The sequence below is a fragment of the Pelophylax lessonae genome (genome assembly GCF_965119305.1).
Source record: "Pelophylax lessonae genome assembly, chromosome: 5".
NCBI lineage: Eukaryota > Metazoa > Chordata > Amphibia > Anura > Ranidae > Pelophylax > Pelophylax lessonae.
Window position 1 is genome coordinate 179,816,495 of NC_138772.1, and position 25,967 is coordinate 179,842,461.

Below are 25,967 nucleotides of genomic sequence, written 5' to 3' on the forward strand. Positions count from 1 at the left end.
TTATTACGATTTTTTTTTTTACCAAAAAACAAATTGGCCTAAAATGTTAAAAAATGTAGATTTTTTTATTTTTTTTTTGGGAATGTCATATAGCAGAATGTAAAGATTATATTTTTTTTCCAGAATTGTCGCTCTTTTTTTGTTTATCGTGCAAAAAATAAAAATCGCACAGGTGATCAAATACCACCAAAAGAAAGCTCTATTTGTGGGAAAAAAAGGAAGTAAATTTTGTTTGGGTACAGCATTGCATGACCGTGCAATTGTCCGTTAAAATCAGGCAGTGCCAAGTTGAAAAAAAGTGGCGGCAAATCCTTTGGGTCTTAAAGTGGTTGAGATTTACCAAAACCATATTATATAAGGTCAAACCTAAACACTTTCAATTTGTATGCAATTAGCCAGGCCCTTGCACTACATAGTTGAAGGTAAATCTAAAGCAATAAGAAAATTATATAGTGTATGGCCAGCCTTACATGACAGAAGACTTGTGCTGGATAGAACTATCTATATCTCCAGCTACAATGAGGAAGAAAAAAAGGACACTATTTTAAACGACCAAACTTTATTTCTGTTATGACAAATTGCACAGAGAACATTGTATAAGTCACGTGGAAAAGACTCGCCTCTGCTATAGGCTCGGGTTTCTTATTACCAAGGAGGCAGTTTCTGATCCGCCCAATCATCAGCAATCTCTGTAAAGCGTCCGGTCCTTGCCTCCCTGTTACTACGGTAACGGAGCAATCCATTAAACGCTGAAAAAATAGGGGTGGAGAAGTAAAAAAAAAAATAGAATTTTCACTTGCTTTAAATTCATTACCATTCCGGATATTAGAATAGGTAAGAATAAATAACGAGCACTGCATAGGTTTCTACATAACACGACAGCGGTTTGTTTATGTCTCTTTCCCGCCAGGTGGTAATGATGAAATTCCTCTCGGACAGACTGTAGTCCGGGGTCTCGGCAGTTGGTCCGGGATTCTTTAGAAGCATGGACTAGTCCGGTAGTTGTATGGGATTTGTGACATTACCTGGAGGAAAGGAAGGAGATCGTGAGAGGGCTGAGGTGAGCAAGTATACATCAGGAGTGATACCCCCCCCCCCCCCCGTGCTATCCGAATGGTGGGCTCTACCCTACATGCATTCTCTGCTGTCACTTGTAGTGCATCTGCTGTTTACTGCGTCATCTCTGAAGTCTGGCCAAGTATTTCCAGCTTTGCAGGAAGTTACAAAATTAGGGGAATAGCAAAAAAATAATACCTTTTAGATGTGTATTTGTTCCACCTTACTAGATAAAGTCAGATTTACATTTACACCTGTTTATTTGCTTGGTAACACAAATTGATAATCAGCCAATCGCATTGCAGCAACTCAATGCATTTAGGCACCTAGATGCGATGAAGACGACTTGCTGAAGTTCAAACAGCATCAAGAAAAAAGTGTAGCGTTGATTAGTAGCTAATCATTACTGAAAATTCAGTCCTTAGTAGTCCATAAATGACAGCGTACAATAATGAATAAAAATATAGGAAGTCCAGTTCTTTAAAGCTCCATAGATCACAGTAAATAGTAATAATGAAAATAGGAAACGAGGAGCTCCTCAAGTGTCCCAATTTGGAGCACAGTTCACATAAAAGATCCAAAAGGGTGATAGACCTTCAACAGACGGTGCCTTAAACAACACAATGATCCTCCACCAAGCACGTGTATGTATGTATATATATATATGCTCACCAGATTTCCCACGTAGCCAAGCCTTGAATCGAATTCCAGTGGATAAATGGAGGTACCCCTTAAAGAAGAAGTAAACCCTCCTCTAACACTTGTACCTATAGGTGATCCTATGATAAGGCTTACCTATAGGTACTGTAACTATCTCCTAAACATGTACCGTTTAGGAGATATTTACCTTACATGCAGCCAGTGACGTCACTGGCGCATGCGCTCTGAAGGAACGGCCGCTCGTGCCATTCCTTCAGAGTCCCGTGCCGTGACCGTCGGCTCCCGCGCGCGTGCGTGACGTCACCACGGCTCCGGCCAATCAGATGGCCGGATGCTGCGATCCCGGAAGACGGGCGACTGGACATGTCGCCCGTCATAGAGGTAAGCGGGCGGCACGGCGGGGGCTCGTTCTAAGGTAAGTATTTCATTTCAGTATTTTAAGGCTATAGAGACATCAGAATGGGTAGGAAATGGGGGTTAAAGTGTTACTAAACCCAGGACCCTGCATTCACTATATCTGGTCTCCTACAGTGCACAGAACTTAGAAATACGAACATTTTAGGCTCGGTTTCCACTAGTGCGACTTGCGGTGCGACTTGACACATGTCAAGTCGCACAGCAAGTCAAAACCCATTGTTTTCAATGGGGCCCGTTTCCACTGCCGCGGCTTCAGTTGCCGCGACCTCAAAAGTAAATCGTGTACTACTTTTGAGCGCAACTTCCCTCTATATATGAGGGACAAGTCTAACTGAAGCCGCGGTTTACTTTTGCTACGAAGTCGTGCTAGAAGTAGCACGACTTCGTAGCCGCACTAGTGGAAACCGAGGCTTAGTAAATATAAACTACTAAATACCTTTTCTCATCAGCAGTATATAGAAGTCATGTGACTTCTATCAGTGTCTGCTTAACCACTTGCTGACCGCTGCGCCGGCTGTTTACTGCGGCAGGGCGGCTCGGCTGCGTCTAGTCACATAGTGAATGGAGTGCATGTGGTTCCAGCGGCGCCGGAGCTGCGCTCACAGCGGGAGGTGGGCCGTGGACGGGAGGAGCTGCGGTGATTGCTGCTGCCCTCCCGCGAGTGTCTGAAAAATGGAGAGAAGACCCGCCTGCCTATGTAAACAAAGCAGGCGGATCTTCTCACAGACAGGCAGGGACAGATAAGCACAGATCACACACACACACACACACTTAACCCCTTGATCACCCCCAGTATTAACCCCTTCCCTGCCAGTGTCATTATTACAGTAACAGTGCATATTTTTAGCACTGATTATTGTAGTAATGTCACTGGTTCCCCCAAAAGTGTCAAAAATATCAGTTAGGGGTCCAATCTGTCCACCGCAAGTCACAGTCCTGCAAAAAATCGCAGATCGCCGCCATTACTAGTTAAAAAACAAAAAACAAAAATGACATAAATCTTTCCCGTAGTCAGTAGAAGCAATAACTTTTGCGCAAACCATTAAAAATACGCTTATTGCTATTTTTTTTTACCAAAAATATGTAGCAGAAAACAAATTGGCCAAAAATGTTAAAAAATTGTGATTTTTAATTTTTTTTTTTTTTTTTTATTTGAGAATGTCATATAGCAGAATGTGAAAAATATTGTCTTTTTTTTTTGAAAATTGCTGCTCTTTTTTGTTTATAGTGCAAAAAATAAAAATCGCACAGGTGATGAAATACCACCAAAAGAAAGCTCTTATTTGTGGGGAAAAAATACATCAATTTTATTTGGGTACAGCGTCGCACGATCGCGCAATTGTCCGTTTAAATAACGCAGTGCCGAATCGCAAAGTAGGGCCTGGTCAGGAAGAGGGCACATCCTTCCGGTCTTAAAGTGGTTAAAGCAGAGTTCCAGTCCCCCAAGTCATTTTTTTTAAATACTCTGCTGCAAATTTGGTCACTTTATTTGTAACATTACTATAATATTCAAATACCAGGATTGGTAGTAGGATATGGGCTAAACCCAGTGGATAATAGAACAATAAGGGTGATTCTGTGCAAATATATTTGTGCCTCTATTGCATGAAACGTGCACAAAACATCACTGAAAATTCTATGTGCTACCTGTGTATGTTACAAAACTAAATAATGCGTGCACTGAGTTGAGAAATTATATAAATAGCTAAAGGGCACAAAAAATGAATATACCCAAGAAGATAAAGTATTGTGCAAAAGTGAAAGCATTCAAAAAATTCAAATAAAAGTCTATATTAAGTACTCGTGTAGATATATTGCAATTTCAGGCAGGGTGGTGATCAGAAAATATGAATGAATCCCAGGAGATGAAAGCTGCACTGTTCTGGGTGAAGACCAGGGATACCACAAAGTGCTCAAGAAGTGTCAGGAAAATTCACCAGATGTCGTGGATCCCCTTTTGTCTTACAGCCGGGGTGTCCAAACTATGGCGCTCCAGTTGTTCAGGAACTCCAATTCCCATTATGCCTAGTTATGTCTGTGAATGTCAGATTTACAATGCCTCATGGGAATTGTAGTTCCTGAACAGCTGGAGGACCGTAGTTTGGACACCCCTGTCTTACAGCAAAGGCGATCAGCCAGGCTTGTGGTGGTCTCCCCCCACCAGAGGGCTTGTCTGCGGTTCCTATAGTCCTCTCTTGGCTCCTCTCCTTGCTCCTTCCTCTTAGTTCCCCAGAGAGCTTAGGCGTATACAAGTGGATAAGAAAAACGGTACAGGATCCTCATAGTGTATTCTGATAAGAAAGATTTATTGGAGAAATATTTATAAAAAAAGTTCCATATACATTAAAAAAAGAGGCCTGGAATTTCCAAGATCTGAAGACGTCTCACGTTGATGACGAAACACGTTATTTTGGAACGCATGTAGGCCACTTGACCGGCAGGCGGAAGTAAGCAGTGGAAAGCACGCTGTCAGTTAGCGGTCCCTGTGCTTCCTGCTGGGTGCACACCTTTGCAGGGTGCACGGATCGTGGTACAATTACTACGTATCGCATTGTGCCTTTCCTTGGATACTGTAAAGGCCTCTTTTTTAATGTATATGGAACTGGTTAATATTTTTTTCTTTTAGCAAACAGATTTGGCAGACATGTCCTCCCAAGGGGAGGAAAAGACACAATGTATCTTCTCCTCCTAAAGGGAAAGTGTGTTGCTCTTCTACTTCACAGAGAAAAAAAAAAAACAAAAACATAACACAGGGGCAGCCTGCAGATTAATGATCAATGTGATAGCCAATTTAGAGGCTATCACAGCGATCATGTGATGGGGATTCTGTTCTCCTGGGTCCTGATCGTTAGTAGAGACGCGGGACAGGCCGGCGTCAGTGTCGGGAGTGTACAGTCAAGTGCGCTCCCAGCACAAACACAACAACACATGTATGCAGCGCCTGGGTTTAAAGGGATTGTAAAGTCTCAAGTTTTTAACCTTAATGCATTCTTTGCATTATGGTGAAAAACCTTATTTGCTGCAGCGCCCCCCCCCCCCTTTTTTCTCACCTAAGTCAATTCGTTCCAGTGTAGTGCACGAGCCCAGTGGTTTCATTGGACAGACTGATCGCTGCTGTCAATCAAATCCAGTGACACGGGAGCAGGGGTCGGTGCCGAGTCCCACTGTCTAGGTAAATGGACGCAGCAGCAGGACTCGGTAACGCGCCTTCAAGGGTGCCCCCATGGAAAGCGGCTTTGCTGTGGGGGCACCCGATGAAGGGGAGGAGCCAGAAATGACACTGCAGAAGAGGAGGTGCTGGGCTGCTCTCATCTCATTGGACAGATTGATAGCAGCAGGAGCCATTGGTTCCCGCTGCTGTCAATCAAATCCAGTCACACGGAAGTGGGGGGCGGTGCCGAGTCCCGCTGTCTGTGTCAATGGATGCAGTAGCAGGACTTGGTAACGCGCCCTCACGGGTGGCTGGACCAGGTGTATGTCAGGGCTTTGGCAGGGAGAGGGCAAGCAGGACTTGAATAGGGCGGCCTTGAAGTGGGCAGTGTGCTCTGCTCCTCCTAACATTGACATGGCATAGATTAATCACTCCTCAGGGCTCTCTGTAGGGGACACTCTGCAAGTACTATCTTAGTGCCTCCAGAGTGCCCCTTTAAATCCTCTAGGGTGCTCCTTTACATCCTCCAGGGTGCCCTGGAGACCTACTGTACTCCCTGCCGTAGTCCTTTGGAAAAGTGATCCACCAAGATAGTAAAGCAGTGGCTGACAGACAATCTGGAGGTGGTATCACACTGCTCTCCTGTATGTAATACCCACCGCCATACACTCTGCACTCCTCTTCTGCACATGCTACCCCCTGCCATATAGTCCGCACTCCTCTCTCCGGCACATTTTCTGTAACCGTTTTGCTGTCCCATATAAGAAGTCACTAACACCTTCTTATCCCTTAAAGGAGTTCATTCATTTTTAGCAATATCTCTGGCAATATTTTGTAATTCTCTTATCTTAGCAAAGACGTCCCCTAATAATATGTTCATTATCATAAATGTATATAGCAGTCGGTGGGAATACCCTCGCACATCACACTTTGAGCTGCAGTTAGATAATCTAATGCCATTCTATGCTGTAATATGTTGTCCTTTTTTAAGCTGAGCTACTTTTTCATTTATTATACCAATATCAGTGGTGGGTAAGGTTAATTATGTCATCTAAAATTCTCACGTAGATCCCTTCCCAATATAGCATGTTCCTCTAGCATTAGTAGGAAGTCAAGCATTATCTGCACATATAAAATACAATCCTCTACATATAGACAGTATTCCTGAGCCTACAGTTAGGTCCATGTATATTTGGACACAATGGTGTGTTTTTCAGGTATTTACCAAAACATATTCAAGCTATAGTTAAATAATGGATAAGGGTTGAAAGTGCATACTCTTAGGTTTAATTTGAGGGTATGTATATCCAAATTGGAGGAAAGGTTTAGGAATTACAGCTCTTATGAATAACCATCCCCCCCTTTTCAAGGGACCAAAAGTACCGTAATTGACAAATGAATCAAAAGCTGTTTCATGACTAGGTGTGGGCTACTCCTTCACTACTGTATTTCATCACTTAAACAGGTAAAAGGTTTCGATTTGATTCGAAGTGTGCTATTTGCATTTGAAAACTATTTCTGTGAACCTACATCATGCGTTCAAAGGAGCTGTCCATGCAAGTGAAACAGGCCACTGTAAGGCTTCAAAAACAAAACAAATGCATCAGAGAGATAGCAGTAACAATAGGAGTGGCCAAATCAACAGTTTGGTACATTCTGAGGAAAGAAGAAGGCACTGGTGAGCTTAGCAACATAAAAAGGCCTGGACGTCCACGGAAGACAACAGAGGTGGATGATCGCAGGATCCTCTCTATGGTAAAGAAAAATCCATTCACAACATCCAGACAAGTGAAAGACACTCTCCAGGAGGTGGTCGTGTCATTGTCAAAGTCTACAATCAAGACAAGACTTCACGAGTGCAAGTACAGAGGGTTCACTACAAGTGTTAAGAATAAATGTTATTCTTTGCTCCAGTGCAGTATTATTTGCCTGGCTGGTATACATTTAGCGTTAAATGAACATGTGATGTTCAGACAAATCTATGGGGTGTCTATGTGTTTTGAAACACTGAGTTACTGTTTTGTCTTTACTTGCTGTGAAGACTCCTGTATGTATGAGCCATTGATTATGGGCCTGTTTAGATTTATCATGGGTATTGTTCCCATTTGGAGATGTGAATGAGAACATACCCAGGCGTCACTAGTGTTGCTATGGGTTGCATACAGTTTTAACATTTGGATAAAAGGATTATTTTTTTATATCTCAATTCTTACAAATACCAGAACAAGAAAAAAATTTAGTTTAAAGGATATCATCATTTTAAGAATCTCTCGCAGTGACTGGCATGTATCCAGGTGTGCTTTCCTTCCATATTGATAGAGGTGGCTTCCTTCCATATTCCAGCGGCTTTCAGATGTGTTGTTAGTTCAACACCCAATCACTTGGCTGTATTCTGGGAAAATCTGAAACAGAATCTGGTTCGTGATAGTGTCCTAAACACCTTTTTTGCATCTTCATGAACATTGTAGAAATTCACAAATCACAATTGTATGACTCCAAAGGTGCCCGACTTTGGAGTGCAACTTTGTTGCAACTTTAAATGGGTGCAATTGTGACTAAGGCCTGGTTTACACTGGTGCGACATATGCTTTGACTTTGGGAGCACGTTTCACAATGTGTATAAATCATTGGTTCCCTATGAGAGCTGTCTTAACTAGTCAAAAAAAAAAAACGGCGTGGAGGCCTCCCTACAATCCAAACCTGACCCTTATCCAAGCATGCAGATCAGAAGAGGGGAGGGGGAGTGAACGCCCCCCCCCCCCCCCCCCCGGACCATACCAGACCACATGCCTTCAACATGGAGGAGAGAGTGGGTGCTTTGGGGCGGGGGGGGGCTTTGCGCCTGCCACCCGAGAGCAAGGTCCTCTTCCCGACAACCCTAGGCGGTGTTTGTGGGGGTTTGTGGGCAAGGGGCTAATCAGAATCTGGAAGCCCTCAGGTTCTGCCCCCACCCCCTATGTGAATGAGTATGGGGTAGTACCCCCTACTCCTTCACCCAAAAAAGTGTCAAAAATAAATAAAAACAGGTTTTTGACAAAGTCCTCTAGTAAAGTAGCTCCAACGTGTACTCGTTCTCTGGTGATGTCGTCTCCCTCCGGTTTTTCTCACTCGGCTGTCTTTTTCCTCCGGTTCTTCTCACTCGGCTGTCTTCTCCCTCTGCTAATTTCTTCTCCCTCTGCTAGTTCCCGCTGTTGTGTTTCGCTCCGGTGTGTGCCAGTTCATGAGCTTCATCAGGAGAGCCCCACCCTCTTTTGATGTCACTGCCCCATCATGCCAAAGGCGGTGAGGTTACAAGGGGGCAGGGTCTCCAGATGACGTCACCGTATAGCCACGCTCTCTCATCCCCCCCCCCCATCCGATCAAAGTCGGATCCCGTTCATTAAAGTCACATGAAAGTTGAACATGAAGTCGTAGGGCAAAGTCGGATTGGAAGTCGTCCGACTTCCGTGTCGGAGCAGTGTGAACCCGGTCTAAATGTCCCTTTGCAAAGTTGGATGCACTGTTGCACCACTGTTGCATGTAAAACATTCAGGTATGACTTTCATTAAACTTTTAAGGGTTAACTTTGAAGTCTGTGGCCCTCAAGTGGCACGAAAGGTGGACTAAAGTAGTGCATCAATTACTTTGAATTTGCTGTGACTTTAAGTCGCACATATGACATAGAAAAGCGACTTTGATGTTCATTCATCTGTGCATTTATCTTTGATATTCAAAGTCTCATGACAAGTCACACAAGTGTGAATGGGATGTTAAGTACCGGTTCACACTGATCCGGTGCAGGATTCGCCATCGATTCCTGTGTGTTTCCCGCATCGCAAACACACTTCGTTCAAGTATATTGCTGTGGGTGTCTATGTCATGTTAACGTCACCCCAAGAACAGCACGCAAAATGCAGTGCGATTGGCTGAATCGGAACGCATGGGTGTGAACACCCATGCAATCTAAAAAAAAAAAGTGTGGTGTGATTTGAGCCATAAAAAATGTCTCAAATTTCACTGCAAAGAATTGCATGTGATTTGAACAGGAAAGCAGTGCGATTCCTGTTTGAATCACATGCGGTTTCCTACACCGCAATATTGTGAACTGGGACTTAAGGTCCATGTCACACAAAGTGCCTTATACTTGCACCTTATTACATGCTGGGATTATATCCTTCTATTACACTCAGTGCCTCATACCTCTGTATTACCTGCAAAGATTACCGTAGTTGTATCTAAAAATAATTTTTTCTAATATTTTTCAGGTAATTTTTTCTTTCCTTTGAAAAAGTTTGTAAGGATGGAGAACTACATCTTATATGAAGAAGTTGGAAAAGGAAGCAAGTCTCTAGTGTACAAAGGGAGAAGAAAAGGCACCATCAATTTTGTTGCTATACTCTGCATAGAAAAAAGTAAAAGACCAGAAATTACAAACTGGGTAAGTGCGTGCGTGCGTGCGTGCGTGCATGTCTCAAATTTTTTTTTTTTTTTTTTTTTTTTCCATTTTGGACAGAGTAAGAGGTTATAACCCCTGTAATATTTTCTTTTGCCATCTATGTCCCATTGTAGGGAATTCCTTGGGTCATCAGAACTAGTGTCTCCATTGGAAGATTTCCCTTTTATTCCTTTTCTTGGAACAACCCAAAATTTGGGATTTTCTTTTACTTTCGCTTTCAATGATAATGGTAAACAGGACAAATAGAGAGGGTGAATCTTCTTAAAGCGGTTATATGCCGCTGGACATTTTATTTATTTTCCCTTCAAGGTAAAGTCCTAATGTGCTAGTATGCATCGTGTATTAGCACATTATGTGAAACTTACGGTATCTTAAAACAAAGCTGTTCCAGTGGCGCAATGTCAACGCTGCAGGGGCTTCCATCTTCACCCGTCTTGCTTCCGGGTTCGCGGACTCCAGTTCTGTGACTGGTTGGAGCCGCGATGATGAAATTCCCGCGCATGCGTGCTGGAGCCGCCGTGAACTGGTGGCCGTTCCTTCAGAACGCATGCGCCAGTGATGTCACTGGCTGCATGTAATGTAATTATCTCCTAAACGGTGCACGTTTGGGACATTACACTACTTATAGGTAAGCCTTTAAGGCTTACCTGTAGGTAAAAGGCAAAGAAAACTTCAGATGAAGCGTGTAATAGTGGCGTAACGGTAGAGGTGGAGCCTGGTGGTTGGATCAGTTATGTGGAACACATAAAAAGCTGTTGGACTTTTAACCTCTGTACTTTTGTTTTAAATAAATGTGAGTGCATTTTATGAAGTTGGCGGTTCATTAAGCCATATAACCCAGGTACTGCACTATTGGAAGCACTTTTTCTTTCCATATGTTGCCTTAGAGCTGTCTGTGAACAGTGTAGAGCCATCATAGGAACCTGAGAATCAGAGGGTATTCCTGTACAATTGACATGTGATGCGGTATACCACATCAGTGTGAACCCAGCCTGACACTGTAAATCCAATATTAAAATGTGGGATCGCGCTCCCTCTAAGTCCAGGTAAAAATAATAACTAGAAAGTGACAAAAAATGACTAAATAGGTAAGTGTTTTATATATATATATATATATGTATATGTGTGTGTGTGTACCAGTGCAAATGAAATCCATAAGCAAACATATAATGCAAAAAAGGCCAATGCAATAAATAATGCCACCACAGTGTAATGACAATTTTCCACTCATGCTCCTTTCACCAGGTCAACTGCAAGTTCGCCTCCAATATAGACCCCTAAGGGTCAACAAAGAATAAACACAGATCAGTCTGATGGACCAAACTCCGGTGTTGAGGCTCCTTTAAGAACAATGGAATTCCCTCTCCAAGATGCCTCCACACAGCTTACACATAGTTCATAAACAACAAACAGAAAAAAAACAGCCTCCAATAGTGCGATACCTGGGTTATTAAAGCGGAGTTCCACCCAAAAGGGGAACTTCCCCTCATCTGCTTCCTCCTCCGGTGCCACATTTGGCACCTTTCAGGGGGGGAGGGGGGAAAGGGTACCTGTTTTTGACTGTTTTTTGCTCCCCTGCACCTCTGTTCAGATTTGGAGACCCAAGACAATACTCATTCGCACATGAGGAGCATGTGACCTACTCCATGTGATAGCGCTGTCAGACAGAGCGAGTCCATGGTTCGGTGTAATCTACAACTTCAGAACCTCCTAGCTTACACTGGACTTTATGTTGATGGGGAAGGATAAATTAAAGGGAACCTTGTTCATTTGCCCTTCATGGGCAAACCACAGGTTCTCTTTAACCATCTGCCAAAAATTAGGACGGCAGTCATATAGTTTTAAACAAGGCATGTCAGGATACCTTTGGTGTTACTTGTAAAGCTTGCTCACATTTGGCTGTTGAAGGTCACATCTGAAGGTATCTGGGGATGTCTTCTTTCTGCAGCTTCATTTCTATGTGCTTTTTTTGATGAATAGACCCCTATTTATACTCCACTCAATGCATGCACTTTTTTTTTTTTAATTATAATTTTATGCTGCTGGCAATGAATTACCCTAGTGTAGAAAGCAACATTATAATATTAATATTTAATTTTATCTCTAGAGTGCACTTATCCCTTAAGAGGAGAAAATACATCTTCTGTCAGTCAATTTTTAAATGTTTTCAATCCATTGTGTAATGCATTTGAATATTTTAAAAACTCCACAAAAGCCAAACAATTTATCTCAGATAGATACTCAATGATTTATTTATTTTTTCTTTTTATATCTTGTGGCCACTTGGACAGCCAACTGTCTTCATCCTTGTCCAATTGCCAGCACCTTTTGAGTAGGCTATCATTCTGATTGTCAGACCTTAGTTACTTAGTCTACTCTTAGTTACTCTGTTGAAATAAAGGGTTAAATTCATTAGAGTAACTAAGAGTAGAAAGTAAATGTGACATCCTTTTCACATTTAGCTTTTTATTTTCATAATTTTATTACTTTTTTAATCCTAAGAGTCGGTTCACACTATGGCGGCACTACTTCGGGAGGCGACTTGTCAGTCCCGTGCACCGCGACTTCGGCGCGACTTGCACGGACTTCATATAATGAATGTCTATGCAAGTCTCTTCGAGGTCGCCCCGAAGAAGTACAGGACCCTTTTTCTAAGTCGGAGCGACTTGTGTCGCTGCTATTAGAACGGGTCCTGTAGCAGTCAATGGACAGCGAGGGACCGCGACTTGTCAGGCTGACAAGTAGCCTGACAAGTCGCGGCAGTGTGAATGCTATTATGAAAATCAAGGCAAATGTGAAATGTCACGTTTACTTGCCTACTCTTAGTTACTCTGTTAAAAAAAAAAAAAAAAAGGGTTAATTTCAACAGATTAACTAAGAGTAGACAAGTAAATGTGACAAAATTTCACTTTTACCTTAATTTTCATATCAGTGTTACTTTTTTTAGTCGTAACCATAGTAAAGAAACAAATAAATTATAAACAAATTGTATATACGTTCACATTAGTGCTTATTCAATAGTAGATTTAAAAAAACTCTTACACAATGCTGGATCAAATATTCTAACACCTTTCTTTTCAAATTGAACATCATACAGCTGGCACCCCTAGCACACCTAAATATGAAAATAGCTGGGAACTGAATGTGTCGGTGGATACTGATACTGATAAATGTGTAATTTGAAATGTGATTGCAGTTTTATATGAAGTTTGTGTGTTCTGCAATGTGTATCTCTCGACTTACCTCTTTAAGAGAAAATATCCTATGTAAATTCAATATACATTTTTTTTGTCCAGGTCCGTTTGACTCACCATGTTAAGCACAGAAATATAGCGACGTTTTATGAATGGTATGAGACGAGTAACCATCTGTGGCTTGTCGTTGAGTTATGCACAGGTAAGATCTTTTACCCTATAATCTGAAACCAGGGGTAAATATCCCATGGCTCTGTCTGTTTGGGTTAGTTGTTTTACAATGGCTGAATGGCCATGGATAATTTTCCTTCTTCCGTGTCCATTAACAAACCATAAACAAGATCATTACTTTGTAATTATGTTTTCTCTTCGAGTACTTGAGTTCTTCAGTAGGCCCAGTTTTGCTTTGTTAAGTAAATTTGCTTTTCTGATATCCCTTTTGTCTGAATTGATGCAGCTCCCGGAATGATCTTGTCTGAGTTCAGCGGGCAGTAATTAAATTAATTGCTTAGAAAGTGGCGGAATTGCTGGAAAAGTCTAATCTCTTTATCAAGTGGTTCATATCCAAGTATTTCTGAAAATTGAAAGTGTGACCGTTTCTTTTTTATTAACACCATGCATATTTGCATTTACTTTATATTTAATTCATATGAACTTAATAAAAAAACGTAGTCAAGCTAACAGTTTGACGCTGATAAAGCAAATGTGTAGCATGAATTTGGCTTGCGTGTTTTTCTCTAAACTGGTAATTAAACGCATTGTAAATAGATGGCAGTCATTTACTGCATGACCTTTGCATTAGTATTTTACCACTAATACCAACCTAACCTTTAAATTTAATGTTAGGTTTGAGTTTGGCTCAGGTTAAGGGTAGTTTTGGCGGAACACATGGCACCCAGCTTGAGCACTTCCGCCAAACGCACTGCACTGCAGACTCTTCCAGCAGACTAAGAGCTAATACCAGCCCTTTTATCCCAAGCGGCGTACACAGACAAGATGTTGAGGTAGAACCAAAGGAATTAGATTAGATTAGATTCAACTTTATTGTCATTACACATGTACAAATACAAGGCAACCAAATGCAGTTTAGGTCTAACCAGAGTGCAACAACAGCAAGTACAAGATATACAATTTTACACAATTGGCACAATTAATTAAAATAAAAAAATATTAACTATAAACAATAATTTAGGAATATGTATATGCTATAATGAAATAAAAAAGAGAAGAAATATAATAATATCTCAATGAGTAGCAAAATTCACCAAAGAAACAGCTCTGGGAAAAAAGCTGTTCTTTAGTCGACTAGTCCTAGTCCGGAGGCACCTGAAACGCCTACCAGAGGGCAGAAGAGTAAACAGACTATGGGCCGGATGAGAGGAATCCCTAAGAATGCTGCGAGCCCGACGCAGACAGCATCTCTTTTGAATATCCTCTATTTCTGGGAGTGAAGTCCCTATAATACGCTGGGCAGTCTTCACCACCCGCTGCAGTGCCTTATGCTCTGCAACAGAGCAGTTCCCATACCAGACTGTAACACAGCCGGTCCGGAAACTCTCTATTGCAAAACGGTAGAAGTTCACCAGAATATCCGTAGAAAAATAATTTTTCTTAAGTGTCCTCAAGAAAAAGAGACGCTTGTGAGCCTTCTTAACTAGGCTAGAAGTGTTAGTGGCCCAAGACAGGTCCGCCAAAATATGAATTCCTAGGAACTTGAAACTAGGAACACGCTGAACAGCCATCCCATTAATATGGAATGGCGTCAAGCGTGCCTCCCGTTTCCCTCCTGAAGTCCACAATAAGCTCCTTTGTCTTGGAGGTATTAAGGAATGACTGTTTATTAAACAGAAATACAGGTTTTTATATACTTCAAAAGTAGGTCAGTCCCCACATGTATACCCTGTTTCCCTGAAAAGAAGCCCTACCCTGAAAATAAGCCCTAGTAAAATTCTTGATCTCAGCCCCTCCCTCTGCAGTATTCAGAGAGGGAAAGTAGAGCTCCAGAGGGTCACGTGAGCGCCCAGAGGCGCTGTAAATAAGGTATTTTCCACAATAAAGTTACAAAAGGAGACACACTGCACATTATATAATCTTTTTACAAAATCGATTACATAATTTTACAATGACCTTATCCAAGGTTTATTTTTGGGAATGAATAAACATAAGCATTGGACAGAATGTCATAATGCTGATTTCTGAGCTGACAGGGGGAGAGAACTTTTTTTTTAACATTTTATTGCTTTAAAGGATGAGTATATTTATTTTAGGGTTACAATCATTTGAAGATAGTCATTGTGCATACCGTAAATAAGACATCCCCTGAAAATAAGCCCTAGTGTGGTTTTTTGAAGCCAAAATTAGTATAAGACCCGGTCTTATTTTCGGGGAAACACGGGTAATAAAATCAAATATTACCCAAAACTTCACACAATGGTTAGATAATGAGGAAGAGTTGACACAAGACTAATCCCATCATGTAGGAACTTCCAAGAGGACTAGCCAAAAGGCAGAAACAAGAGGTGAATCAATTAATAAGGAACAATGGAATTCACACCTAGACAATGCTTTGAATAATCAGGGATCCCAGACTGTCAAGCACCAGTCTACAACAGTCTATGAGACAAAACTTCTACAATGTTCACGCAGTCTGAAAAAGTGGAATTAATTTATCTTCATAGATTTCTTGAGGGATATTGTTGATGAATATTTCTGTTCCAAGTGAGGGAGCCTCTCCCTTCCAGTCTGCAGGAGGGCCACCATATTCCCTCTGACCATTCACCTGTTCAAGATTAATATGACACCTTTCCATCTACTCCAAAAGGGAATTTTTTTGACCTTATTTAGAGAATTAATCCAAGCCTTGCTCTGAGCATTCATCACGTCATTGTCTATCATTAGAGAATGATCTATTCTCTCCATGGGCCTTAATCAGTGGGTAGGAGGCTTGCCCCTAGTCCCCTCCAAAAGCATCTGTCCCAGGTGGGTCTGTCACAGTAGTGATTGGCGAATGTCTTTGGGTTCATTTTGCGGGATATTTGGGGAATTTATCATAACATTTACTAATTTTGAAGGTTAATGAGAACCCATTAAAAGTCAATGAAATCCGAATATCAAAAATGAATTCTGGCCGATTAAAGGTAACCGGCAAGGGATTATCAAACAAAGGGCACGGAGAGCTGGGCACTGTCAGAGACATGTATCGATGCAAAAGATTTTTTGGCGAATCTGGTCTTAAAGTGAAACTTTAAGAATTCCCTTAAATACCATGCTTGGGGGTACATTAAATGTGTTTTGTGAACTGGTGCTCCTGTGGGATGTACTAAAGTAAAAGTGACATCTCAAATGGGGAAAAAAAATAAAGGGGCTGGGGTAATGATCTTTAGTATACATATTCAGTCAGTGATGGCAGCCAAGAAAAAAAAATTGGCATAGGTTCTCTCTCTCAAATGCATTTGGGTCTGGTATGGATTTTAACGGGGGCCTCATACCTAAGTGTAGCACGACCCCCCTTGAGGGCTGCTGGTTAGTGGAAGTTCCTGTGCACTCACCTGACCCCGAGAAGTATCCAACCTGCTAGGCACTATAGGTTCAGACATTTCAGATATCTTCTCCCAAAAATACACTGACACAATAAAATACAAGTTGGATTGTTTACTAAAAAAAAAAAAAAAGGTAACTCTGACAACTTAATAAGAACAAATAGGATTCTGTAATAGCAGATATTGCAGTGTCACTCCATTAAACCCCAATTACTACAAAAGGGGCTCAAAAGACCAACACTGCAGGAATTAAGGCTTAATCAAAAAAGTATTATATTAAATAGGTGAGAGTGACTGAAAGAACTATCAGCTTTTACTGTCGGGGCTACTATTGAATGTATTAACCTCTACTAAAATCAGAACTGGCAATATCTCCTGTTTACCTAATGAGAATCTATCATTATGTCAATGGGTCCTCTTTAAGAATTGTGAGTAAAGAAGTTCCTGCTCTAGCAAGGCCTTGCAGAATCTCTGCTGGCAGTTGGAGCTCTTTATCACTCTTCGGTGTGATATTTGTAATCCAAATCTATTGGTGTATATGAAATCCTATCTGCTGTCAGTGTATGGTGGATGCAGATTTATATTTGCTATTTCAGATGTCACCAGGCACTCTTTTACATCAACAGCGTCCACAACAGGTCCCCAGGCAGAATATCTCCTGACAATGCTGCGTCACTGGGCATGTTTGGCTCTCGCTGTTTCGGTCAGTCAGTTCAGCTTTACCCACTCTGCACTCAACTCAACTGGATCCGTCACCTCCCTGTGATTTCCAGCTTCTGCTCTGCTGAAGATGGGCTCTGTTCTCTCTCTAGGCCGCACTCCCCCCCCCCCCCCCCCCCCCGATTCAATTCCTCAATTTCCGGGGAAAGCCAATCCTCCTTATAGACTGTTAAAGGAACATTCTAATTGCATTAGAACAGAAACTCAAATATATATATATATATATATATATATATATATATATATATATATATATATATATTATACAGTAGTCTCAGCTTGGCTACATAAGTAATGGAAAAAAACAATTTGGAGTTGACCCCCCCCCCCCCCATGCCTGTCTGCAGCCTCCTGAAATTACATAAAAATTCTCTGTGTGATCACATGCATGTGCAGTTGGGAGCAGGCTATGTGACATTAGGAAGCCACATCCAGGTCCTAAATCCAAGCTGGCAGTACAGAGGATCCTCCGCGGTGAGCAGAATGTGGGGAGGGCTGCGATGGACTGGCAACCCATGGTTGCAGGAAAGAAAATTGCTTCATCTACAGTGCCTTGCAAAAGTATTCAGCTCCCTTGCCATCTTTTGTTGCCTCACAACCTGGAATTAACATGGATTGTTTGAGGATTTGCATAATTTAATTTAGAGAACATGCCCACAAATTTGAAGATGTTTGTTTTTTGTTTTTTTTTATTTTGAAGCAAATAACAGAAAAAGTCAATGTGCATAACTATTCACCCCCTAAAGTCAATACTTTGTAGAGCCACCTTTTGCGGCAATCACAGCTCCAAGTCGCTTTGGATAAGTCTTTATGAGCTTGCCACATCTTACCACTGAGATTTTTGCCCATTCCTCCTGGCAAAACTGCTCCAACTCCTTCAAGTAGGATGGTTTGCACTTGCGAACAGCAATCTTTAAGTCTGACCACAGTTTTTCTATTGGTTTGAAGTCTGGGCTTTGACTAGGCCATTCCATTTACATGTTTCTCCTTAAACCACTCAAGTGTTGCTTTAGCAGTGTGTTTGAGGTCATTGTCTTGCTGGAAGGTGAACCTCCGTCCTAGCCTCAAATAATGCATAGAGTGGTACAAGTTTTGCTCAAGAATATCCCTGTATTTAGCGCCATCCATCTTTCCCTCAACTCTGACCAGTTTCCCAGTCCCGGCTTCTGAAAAACATCCCACAGCATGATGCTGCCACCACCATGTTTCACTGTGGGGATGGTGTTCTTTGGGTGATGTGATGTGTTGGGTTTGCGCCAGACATAGCGTTTTCTTTGATGGCCGAAAAGTTCAATTTTAGTCTCATCAGATCAGAGCACCTTCCTCCATACATTTTGGGAGTCTCCCACATGCCTTTTCGCAAACTCAAATCGTGCCATTTTGTTTTTTGCTGAAAGTAATGGCTTTCTTCTGGCCACTCTGCCATAAAGCTCAACTCTATGGAGCAAGGGGCTTATTGTTGACCTATGTACAGATACTCCAGTCTCTGCTGTGGAACTCTTCAGCTCCTCCAGGGTTACCTTGGGTCTCTGTGCTGCCTCTCTGATTAATGCCCTACTTGCCTGGAGTTTTGGTGGGCGGCTGTCTCTTGGCAGCTTTCCTGTTGTGCCATGCTCTTTCTATTTGGTTATGATAGATTTGATGGTGCTTCTGGGGATCATCAAAGATTTGGATATTTTTTTATAACCTAACCCTGGCTTGTACTTCTCAACAACATTGTCCCTTACTTGTTTGGAGAGTTCCTTGGTCTTTATGGTAATGTTTGGTTAGTGGTGCCTCTTGCATGGGTGTTGCAGCCTCTGGGGCCTTTCAAAAAATGTGTGTATATGTAATGACAGATCATGTGACACTTAGATTGCACACAGGTGAACATCATTTCACTAATTATGTGACTTCTGAAGGTAATTGGTTGCACCAGAGCTTTTTATGGGCTTCATAACAAAGGGGGTGAATACATACGCACATGCCAATTTTCTGTTTTTCTATTTCTAAAAATAGTTTTATGTATATATTTTTCTCATTTCACTTCACCAACTTATACTATTGTGTTCTGATCCATCACATACAATTCAGGTTAACAAAACATTGAACTTAAGGCTGTAATGTAACAAAATGGGTAAAAACTCAAGGGGGGTGAATACTTTTTCCAGGCACTGTATGGCTGGCTTTAGCAAACAACCTGTGAAGCAGATATCTCTATACTACCGCAGGATATCCTCTTATATTGTGTAGTTTGACAGGTGATTTTTGCCTTATACTGCTTTTATAATGGAGTTTAATGCATTACAGGAGGCTCCTTGGAGACTGTCATTGCCCAGGATGAGCACTTGCCTGAAGACACAATAAGAGAATTTGGTGTTGATATTATTTCTGGACTTCATCATATTCATGAACTTGGAATTCTTTTCTGTGATCTGACTCCCCGGAAGGTAAGACGTCAGTATAATGGATGTTTTGTTGTTTTTGTGGCTAATAGACTATATTTATCCAAACAAGAGGACTGCGTTCATTTCATTGCCACTTTTTCCTACTCCGGTTGAATGGACACATTTATCAACTGAACTTTTATATTTACTTATTGTATATAGGGCTCCCAGTTTTTATAGTTGCCTAGCGTGTCTTATAGGCTTTAGTCCCATTAACAGGCTCACAACTTGTATTACAGGAGCAGAATCTTGTGTTTTTGGCTCTATAGACTTTGATAATGAGAGCATCTAAAAATTGATGTAAACAAACCCTGCGTTTTCAAGCATCTTTTCGTCTATGGCACTTAAATGCATTATACAATAGAAGAAGCTCCTAAACTTTACAAAGCTACACGCAAACAGATTAGTAGGGAGTTGATCTGATTAAGTGTGGCTGCTGGATCCTGGTTCTCTATCCCTTAAGTGCATTGCAGAATTTATCCTATAGTTATATAAGAACACAAAAAGCAAAACTAAAATATAGATGTTCATAATAGTAATATAGTATATAAGGACTAGCTTAGTTGGTTATAGATGAATGCATTTTGTTTAGTTGATTGCAAAACTGAAACTTCATGTTGTTGTAAACCCCAGATATGAAATCTAAAGAAAGCATATCTTTCTATAGTGTGTCTTCAACTTGTCTCAATTCTGTGTCCTTATTCCTCTACTATCTGTATGAATCAATTTTGACAAGTTTCCTGACACCAAGAGGTAAAAAGGTGGCAGGTGAGGGATCTCCAGCACACAATCTGTGAATGACAGTCTCTGCTCTGTTCCTGTTTGTTGTGTGAAGGGGTGTGTGTACCTTCCCTCCAATCGCCTCTCAACTCTCCTCCCTAAATTTAGTTTCAGCTACCGGCCCCCTGCTTTCTGAAAGTTCAGACCAGCTGTATAAATTTGGCACTTTGGACAGCTGTAGAATACTACAGATAAACAAGTACAACTTATGTAGGAGGATTGGTTTCATCTCTGTGTATCACCTGAGTCTAGTCACTTCACTGGGTGTATGTAAGGGTTTATAAGCACTTTATGTCAAATTTTACAGAAAAAGCTAGTCCTTACTTCACCAGGAGATGTCTGGATTCCATCAGTGTTTGGTGTTGGTGCAACATGACGTGTCGTAGTGTCCTAAGGATTTGCTGCTTATGTCAGCCCACATATCATATTCTCTGACACAAGCATAGTGATGTATTTGAATATGCCCAAGCACGCTCAGTGTTATGAGCATGTTGTCTCCCCAATTCTCCTGTACTTTGCAATGCTTCCATTAATATGCCAGTGAGATCCCATGCATGCGTAGTAGTCAACACTCTGTGCTGGCACTATCGAGCCTATGCAAGATCTTGCCTCCATATTGTGATGTCAGAAAGTGGTGAAATCCTGCACATGCTCAATAGTGATAAGTCTGTGCTGTCACTACCCTTAATGTGTGGGGTCTCCCTGCCTTTATTCTGACCTCGCCATTTGTCGGCAAGGTTCAGGGCACGCAAGGTAATGGCAGCACAGGTCAGTAACTATCGGACAGGATCTATACACAGGATAACTTTTTCTGTTTAGTGCTACCACTACTCTGCCGAATGACCGCCCACCCACCCACTCAGCAACTTCTGCTTTCACCATTCCTCCCTGTGTCCTTTACCACTCTGCAGCCACCCCTCTCACCCCTTAGTATCTCCGACACTTTAGCACCCAAACGTTCTCCTAGTCCCAACCTCCTGCCAAGCACATGACCAGTCTGTACTGTACTACCGCAGGATCTCGTCTTCATATTGTGATGTCAAAAATATGGCAGCTAGATCCCGAATCCCGTGCATGGTAGTGGCAGAAAACGCTGGTCACTATGGTGCATGCGTGGGATCTTGCTGCCATATTTCTGGCATCACAATATGATGGCAACATTGGTCTGTACTTTAAAGTAGGCGGCATGTGCAGGACCTATAAAGAGGAAAACTTCTTCAGTTTATCACCTCTAACCCCCCTCCCAATACCACTCTGCCCCATGCTCATCTTCTCACCACTCACCTGTGCTCTCACTGTTCTTCTCTTCCTCCCTCACCATTTGACTGCGCCCCACTCTTACCACTCTGGCCTGCTTTGCCACCCCTCCTCGTCTCACCATTCTACCACCCTTTCCTCTCATCACTCACCCCCTCACCCACCCTGGGGCCCTACCTCACCGCTCATGTTAATTTGAATTGTTCAGAATTTATGTTCAGGCTTTTTCCACAGGTTTTTTTTTTTTTTCTTACAGCTTCCTCTATTGGGCATTTCAGGAATGCTTCCCTGCAAGTGTTCTTTTTTGCCTTAAGAATCAAATTATTTTGTGACATTCATACAGTTTACGATCGTAATTCAGGCCCCGTGCACACAGGCATATCATAACACTTCAATGTATGCTAGATTTTTGCAGCTAAAAAAAATGCTTGTTTTGATGCATATCTACGCATGTTTATATGCATTTTATAGCATTTAGAAGCGTATGCTCGTAAACTCATTGTATTGGCTAGCCAGGAAAATGCCTTTACATACGTCCAAAAGCAGGTTTGGGGCACTATTTGATGCCCCTAATTGCCGCTCTAAAATATGAATGTAAGCGCCACAATGTGCATGGACACATTGGCTAAAATAGAACTGCGTTCAGACGCATAGTAAAAAAAAAAAGTGTTTTTTCTGCTTGTGTGCATGAGGCCTAAAAAAACACTAAAAATAAAGCAAGCAAGATGTTGTTTATTTTTTCTTCATTACATCGGTGTATGTAGTTTACTCCTATGTATGTAGTATAATACTACTAATGTTTTATGTAATAACACCATGTTACACAGTATGTCCGTGTACTAAAAGGTGTTTATGGGGTTGCCTAGGAACTCAATTTGTAATAAATATTCTCATCTTTTTTTTTACTAATATTCAGGCTCCCTACATTTGAGGCATTGCTTGCACTGAAATGCATACTGTTAGAATTGTCTACAATTGTCTTTGTTGTTGTTGTCCAGCAAACAGCAATCTGATAGCCTTGTATCACCGAGGCAGCAGCTGGAAGATAGCTATCTGGTATTGGCGCTGTGCATGGGAACAGAAGTCTAAGTAATCCCAGGGGAGTACCATTGGCAAGGCACAACAGGGTTCACTAACACACATCTTCCATAGCTCTTTCTTGGGAACTTTATTCGCTAAAGGGAAACATTTTTTATGTACATTTTAAAGTTTTTTTTTTTTTTGTCCTAAAGTAGTATTAAAGCCTAAGGGCTCTTTCACACGGGCGATCCGATCAGATCCGCCTGTCAGTTTTTTAGGCGGATCTGATCGGATCCTCCATGCAGCTCTATGGGGCAGCGGATGTCAGCGGAGTCAGCTCCGCTGACACCCGCATCCGATCCTGTCCGTGAAATCTGGATGGATGGAAACCCTATTTTCTCTTACGTCCTCCGACAGTCGCCGCCTCTTCATATTCGTCACTAATGGGTTATTGACCTTTTCTCCGTAGGAGTGCTAGGCAACAGAATATATTAATATCAAAGCTTTTAGCATATCCCACCCCCAGGGGGTGGTCCCCTCAGTCAATACCTCCTTGCTTCCTGCATACCAACCCAGTTTCATATGCCTAGCTCAGGAGTGCAGGCTGTTCCTGTGCTGGGGCTCTTAGTCTCAGCCACTTTTCTCTTTTTTTTTTTATTTTATTTGAAGTTTTTTCTCTTTCTTTTACTTAGCTGTTTATTTTCAGCGTTAGTTAGTTCTTCTGATGAAGATGATCGTGCGGAGCTGGGTCTCAGTCTGGCCACCCTGGATCCCAGGGCTCAGGGCCAGGGGCTTCCCAGCCTGCCATTGAGCGTTCAGCTTAGGTTTTGCCCTGGCACATTGAACGACCCACCCCTGTTCGCTGCAGGGATGCTATCGGTGAGGTGGCTACCTCACTGGACGCCATTGCGGTTTCGCACCGCAACTCCACTGCGTCATGCTTGCGACACTCCCTGTCCTCAGTACTGCGGTTTGGTCGCTGGAGCAGGCTCCCCACGCCATCCGGACTGGTAAGTGTATCTCTATGTGGGGACCTGTCTTTTTTGGGTGTCAGTCTGGGACTGTGTGACCCTGCATGTCTGTGTGGCTGCTGTGCTCCCTGTCAGCTCCTGTGTGCACTTGCTGCCTGTGTGTGTGGGCTGTGAGGGGGGGGGGGCTCTCCCGCTCTGCTGGGTGTCATATGAAGCAGCAGGATTTTAGACATGCTGTGCGGCGATCGCTGCGGCGATCCGCCATTTTTCTGGGGCAAAAATTATGGTGGCAGGTCCTGTGAGGTACTGCACACGTTTTTGGCGCCAAACGCCGCCATTTTGGGTGGCGATCGATCCCACATGTCAGCGCCATGTTCTCTTTGCCCAGGGTTTTGTCCTCAGCCGAGCGGCCATGTTTGTGTAGCCTTACAGAGGCTTCATAGGGGCGGTCAGTCTTGCATCACTTCCTTTTCCTCTGGGACAGCGATCGGTGCAGCAGCCTGTGTGAGCTCTCCAGGTTCTATATCTCCTTTTTTTCCTGTATTCCTTGCCCAGTTTCTTATCCCTGTGGGGGTCAGTGTGTTCAGTGGGTGCGGTGGGCAGCGCTCTCCGCGATCTTAAAGGGGCAGTACCCTTTATTAATTAATTTGCTGGGGCATAGATTCTCAGGATTGCAAGTTTCCTCCCACCTTGGTGGGGGGCCAAGGGGCTGCTGCTTCCCCCGAGGGGGCTGATCTGGCCACTATTGTGGCAAACTTAACTGCTCAGGTGCAGATGCTGGTGGCTGATCGATCCACAAAACGGCCCAGGGTGTCTATTTCCTCTGAGTCAGAGGGCGATGGGGCTGCTATGGCTGGAGTGCCCTTCTCAGGGTCTCACTCATCCCTAGACCTTGTGGGGTCTGACGGGGAGGCTGAGGTGGAAGGGGTTGATAATTCTCTCCCTGGCTCGTCTGAAGAGCTTGCACTCATGGATGAGTTGGTTGCTTCTATCAAGCAAACGCTGCATTTGCAGGATGAACCATGTCCTCCTGCTTTGATGTCCTCTTATGGGACGCAGAGAAAGCGCAAAACTTTGCAGGTTTTTCCTTGCTCTACGGAATTTCAGCGCGCGGTTGATGAGCAATGGCGCAATATAAAGAAGCCTTTTGCTGTGCCGAGTAGGTTCAAGCTGCGTTATCCCTTTACACCGGCTACTGATGAGCGTTGGTGTGTACCGCCTCAGGTGGATCACGCGGTGGCGATTTTGAATAAATCAACTGCGATCCCTGCTGAGGATACCCCGGTGTTTCGGGACCCGACGGACAGGAGATTGGAATCTCTGGCCCGTCATGCTTATACGGTTGCTGGCTCTATGCTGAAGCCTATTTTTGCTTCCACAATGGCAGCCCAGGCTATTGCGGATTGGACGCAGGTGCTCAAGCGCACTCTGGTGGCTGACTCTGCCCTGCCGACAACTTTGGCTATGGTGGATCAGATTCATCAGGGTGTCATGTATTTGTGTGATGCGGACTTGGATTTAGTCCCTTTGGCGGGGCGCCTTTCTAGTGTGGCGGTCTTGAACCGTCGCCTGATATGGTTGAAATGTTGGTCGGTTGACCAATCTTCTCGCAAGACTCTGGCAAATTTGCCCTACGCGGGATCCCGCCTTTTTGGCGAATCTTTGGATACTCTGATAAAGGGTATTTCTGGGGGTAAGAGCACTCTCTTGCCCCATTCTCACAAGGCTAAGTTTGTTTGTGGTAAGAAGAATGCTTCGTTTAGGCCCTCTCAGGGGTCCTTTCGTGCCTTTCGGTCGCACTATAAGGGCAAGCCCTTCAAAGGCCAAGGCTCCCAGAAGAAGCCGTGGGTGGGTAAGCAGAAGTCCGGCCAGTCCGGATCCGCTGCCCATAACAATGCGGCCTGAAGGGGCGCCCTCACCCGTTTCTGGGGTGGGGGGACGTTTGCTCGGTTTTCTTCAACCCTGGCTGGACCGCATTCGGGACAGGTGGGTTCAGGAAATCGTTCGATCTGGATACAAGATCGAGTTTCTCTCTCGGCCGGCGGGCAGATTTTTCCCCTCAAACCTTCAGCTGACTCCGGAGCGCTTGCAGGATCTGCACCTGGCGGTGCGGGACCTGCGGGCCCAGGGAGTGGTGGTTCCGGTGCCTCATCGGGACATATTTCGGGGGTTCTATTCCAATCTGTTCACTGTGCCCAGAAAGGAGGGCAAAGTACGTCCAATTCTGGACTTGAAAGCTCTGAACCGCTTTGTGTGGGTTCGCAAGTTTCGCATGGAATCTCTACGCTCGGTGGTGGCTGCCCTGGTTCCGGGGGAATTCATGGCCTCCATCGACTTGAAG

The 25,967-nt window shown here is 43.1% G+C and overlaps 1 protein-coding gene across 1 annotated transcript in view; it reads left to right on the forward strand.

Annotated features, from left to right (window-relative positions):
* The first annotated feature begins 967 nt into the window (after positions 1-967).
* ULK4 (unc-51 like kinase 4) overlaps positions 968-25,967 on the forward strand; it is a 1,112,493-nt gene continuing 1,087,493 nt past the window's right edge. The window contains exons 1-4 of the mRNA XM_082258381.1: positions 968-1,060; positions 9,555-9,701; positions 13,016-13,115; positions 19,462-19,601. Coding sequence (XP_082114507.1) covers positions 1,007-1,060; positions 9,555-9,701; positions 13,016-13,115; positions 19,462-19,601 — 441 coding nt within the window. The 5' untranslated portion in view covers positions 968-1,006. The remainder of the gene's footprint in view (positions 1,061-9,554; positions 9,702-13,015; positions 13,116-19,461; positions 19,602-25,967) is intronic.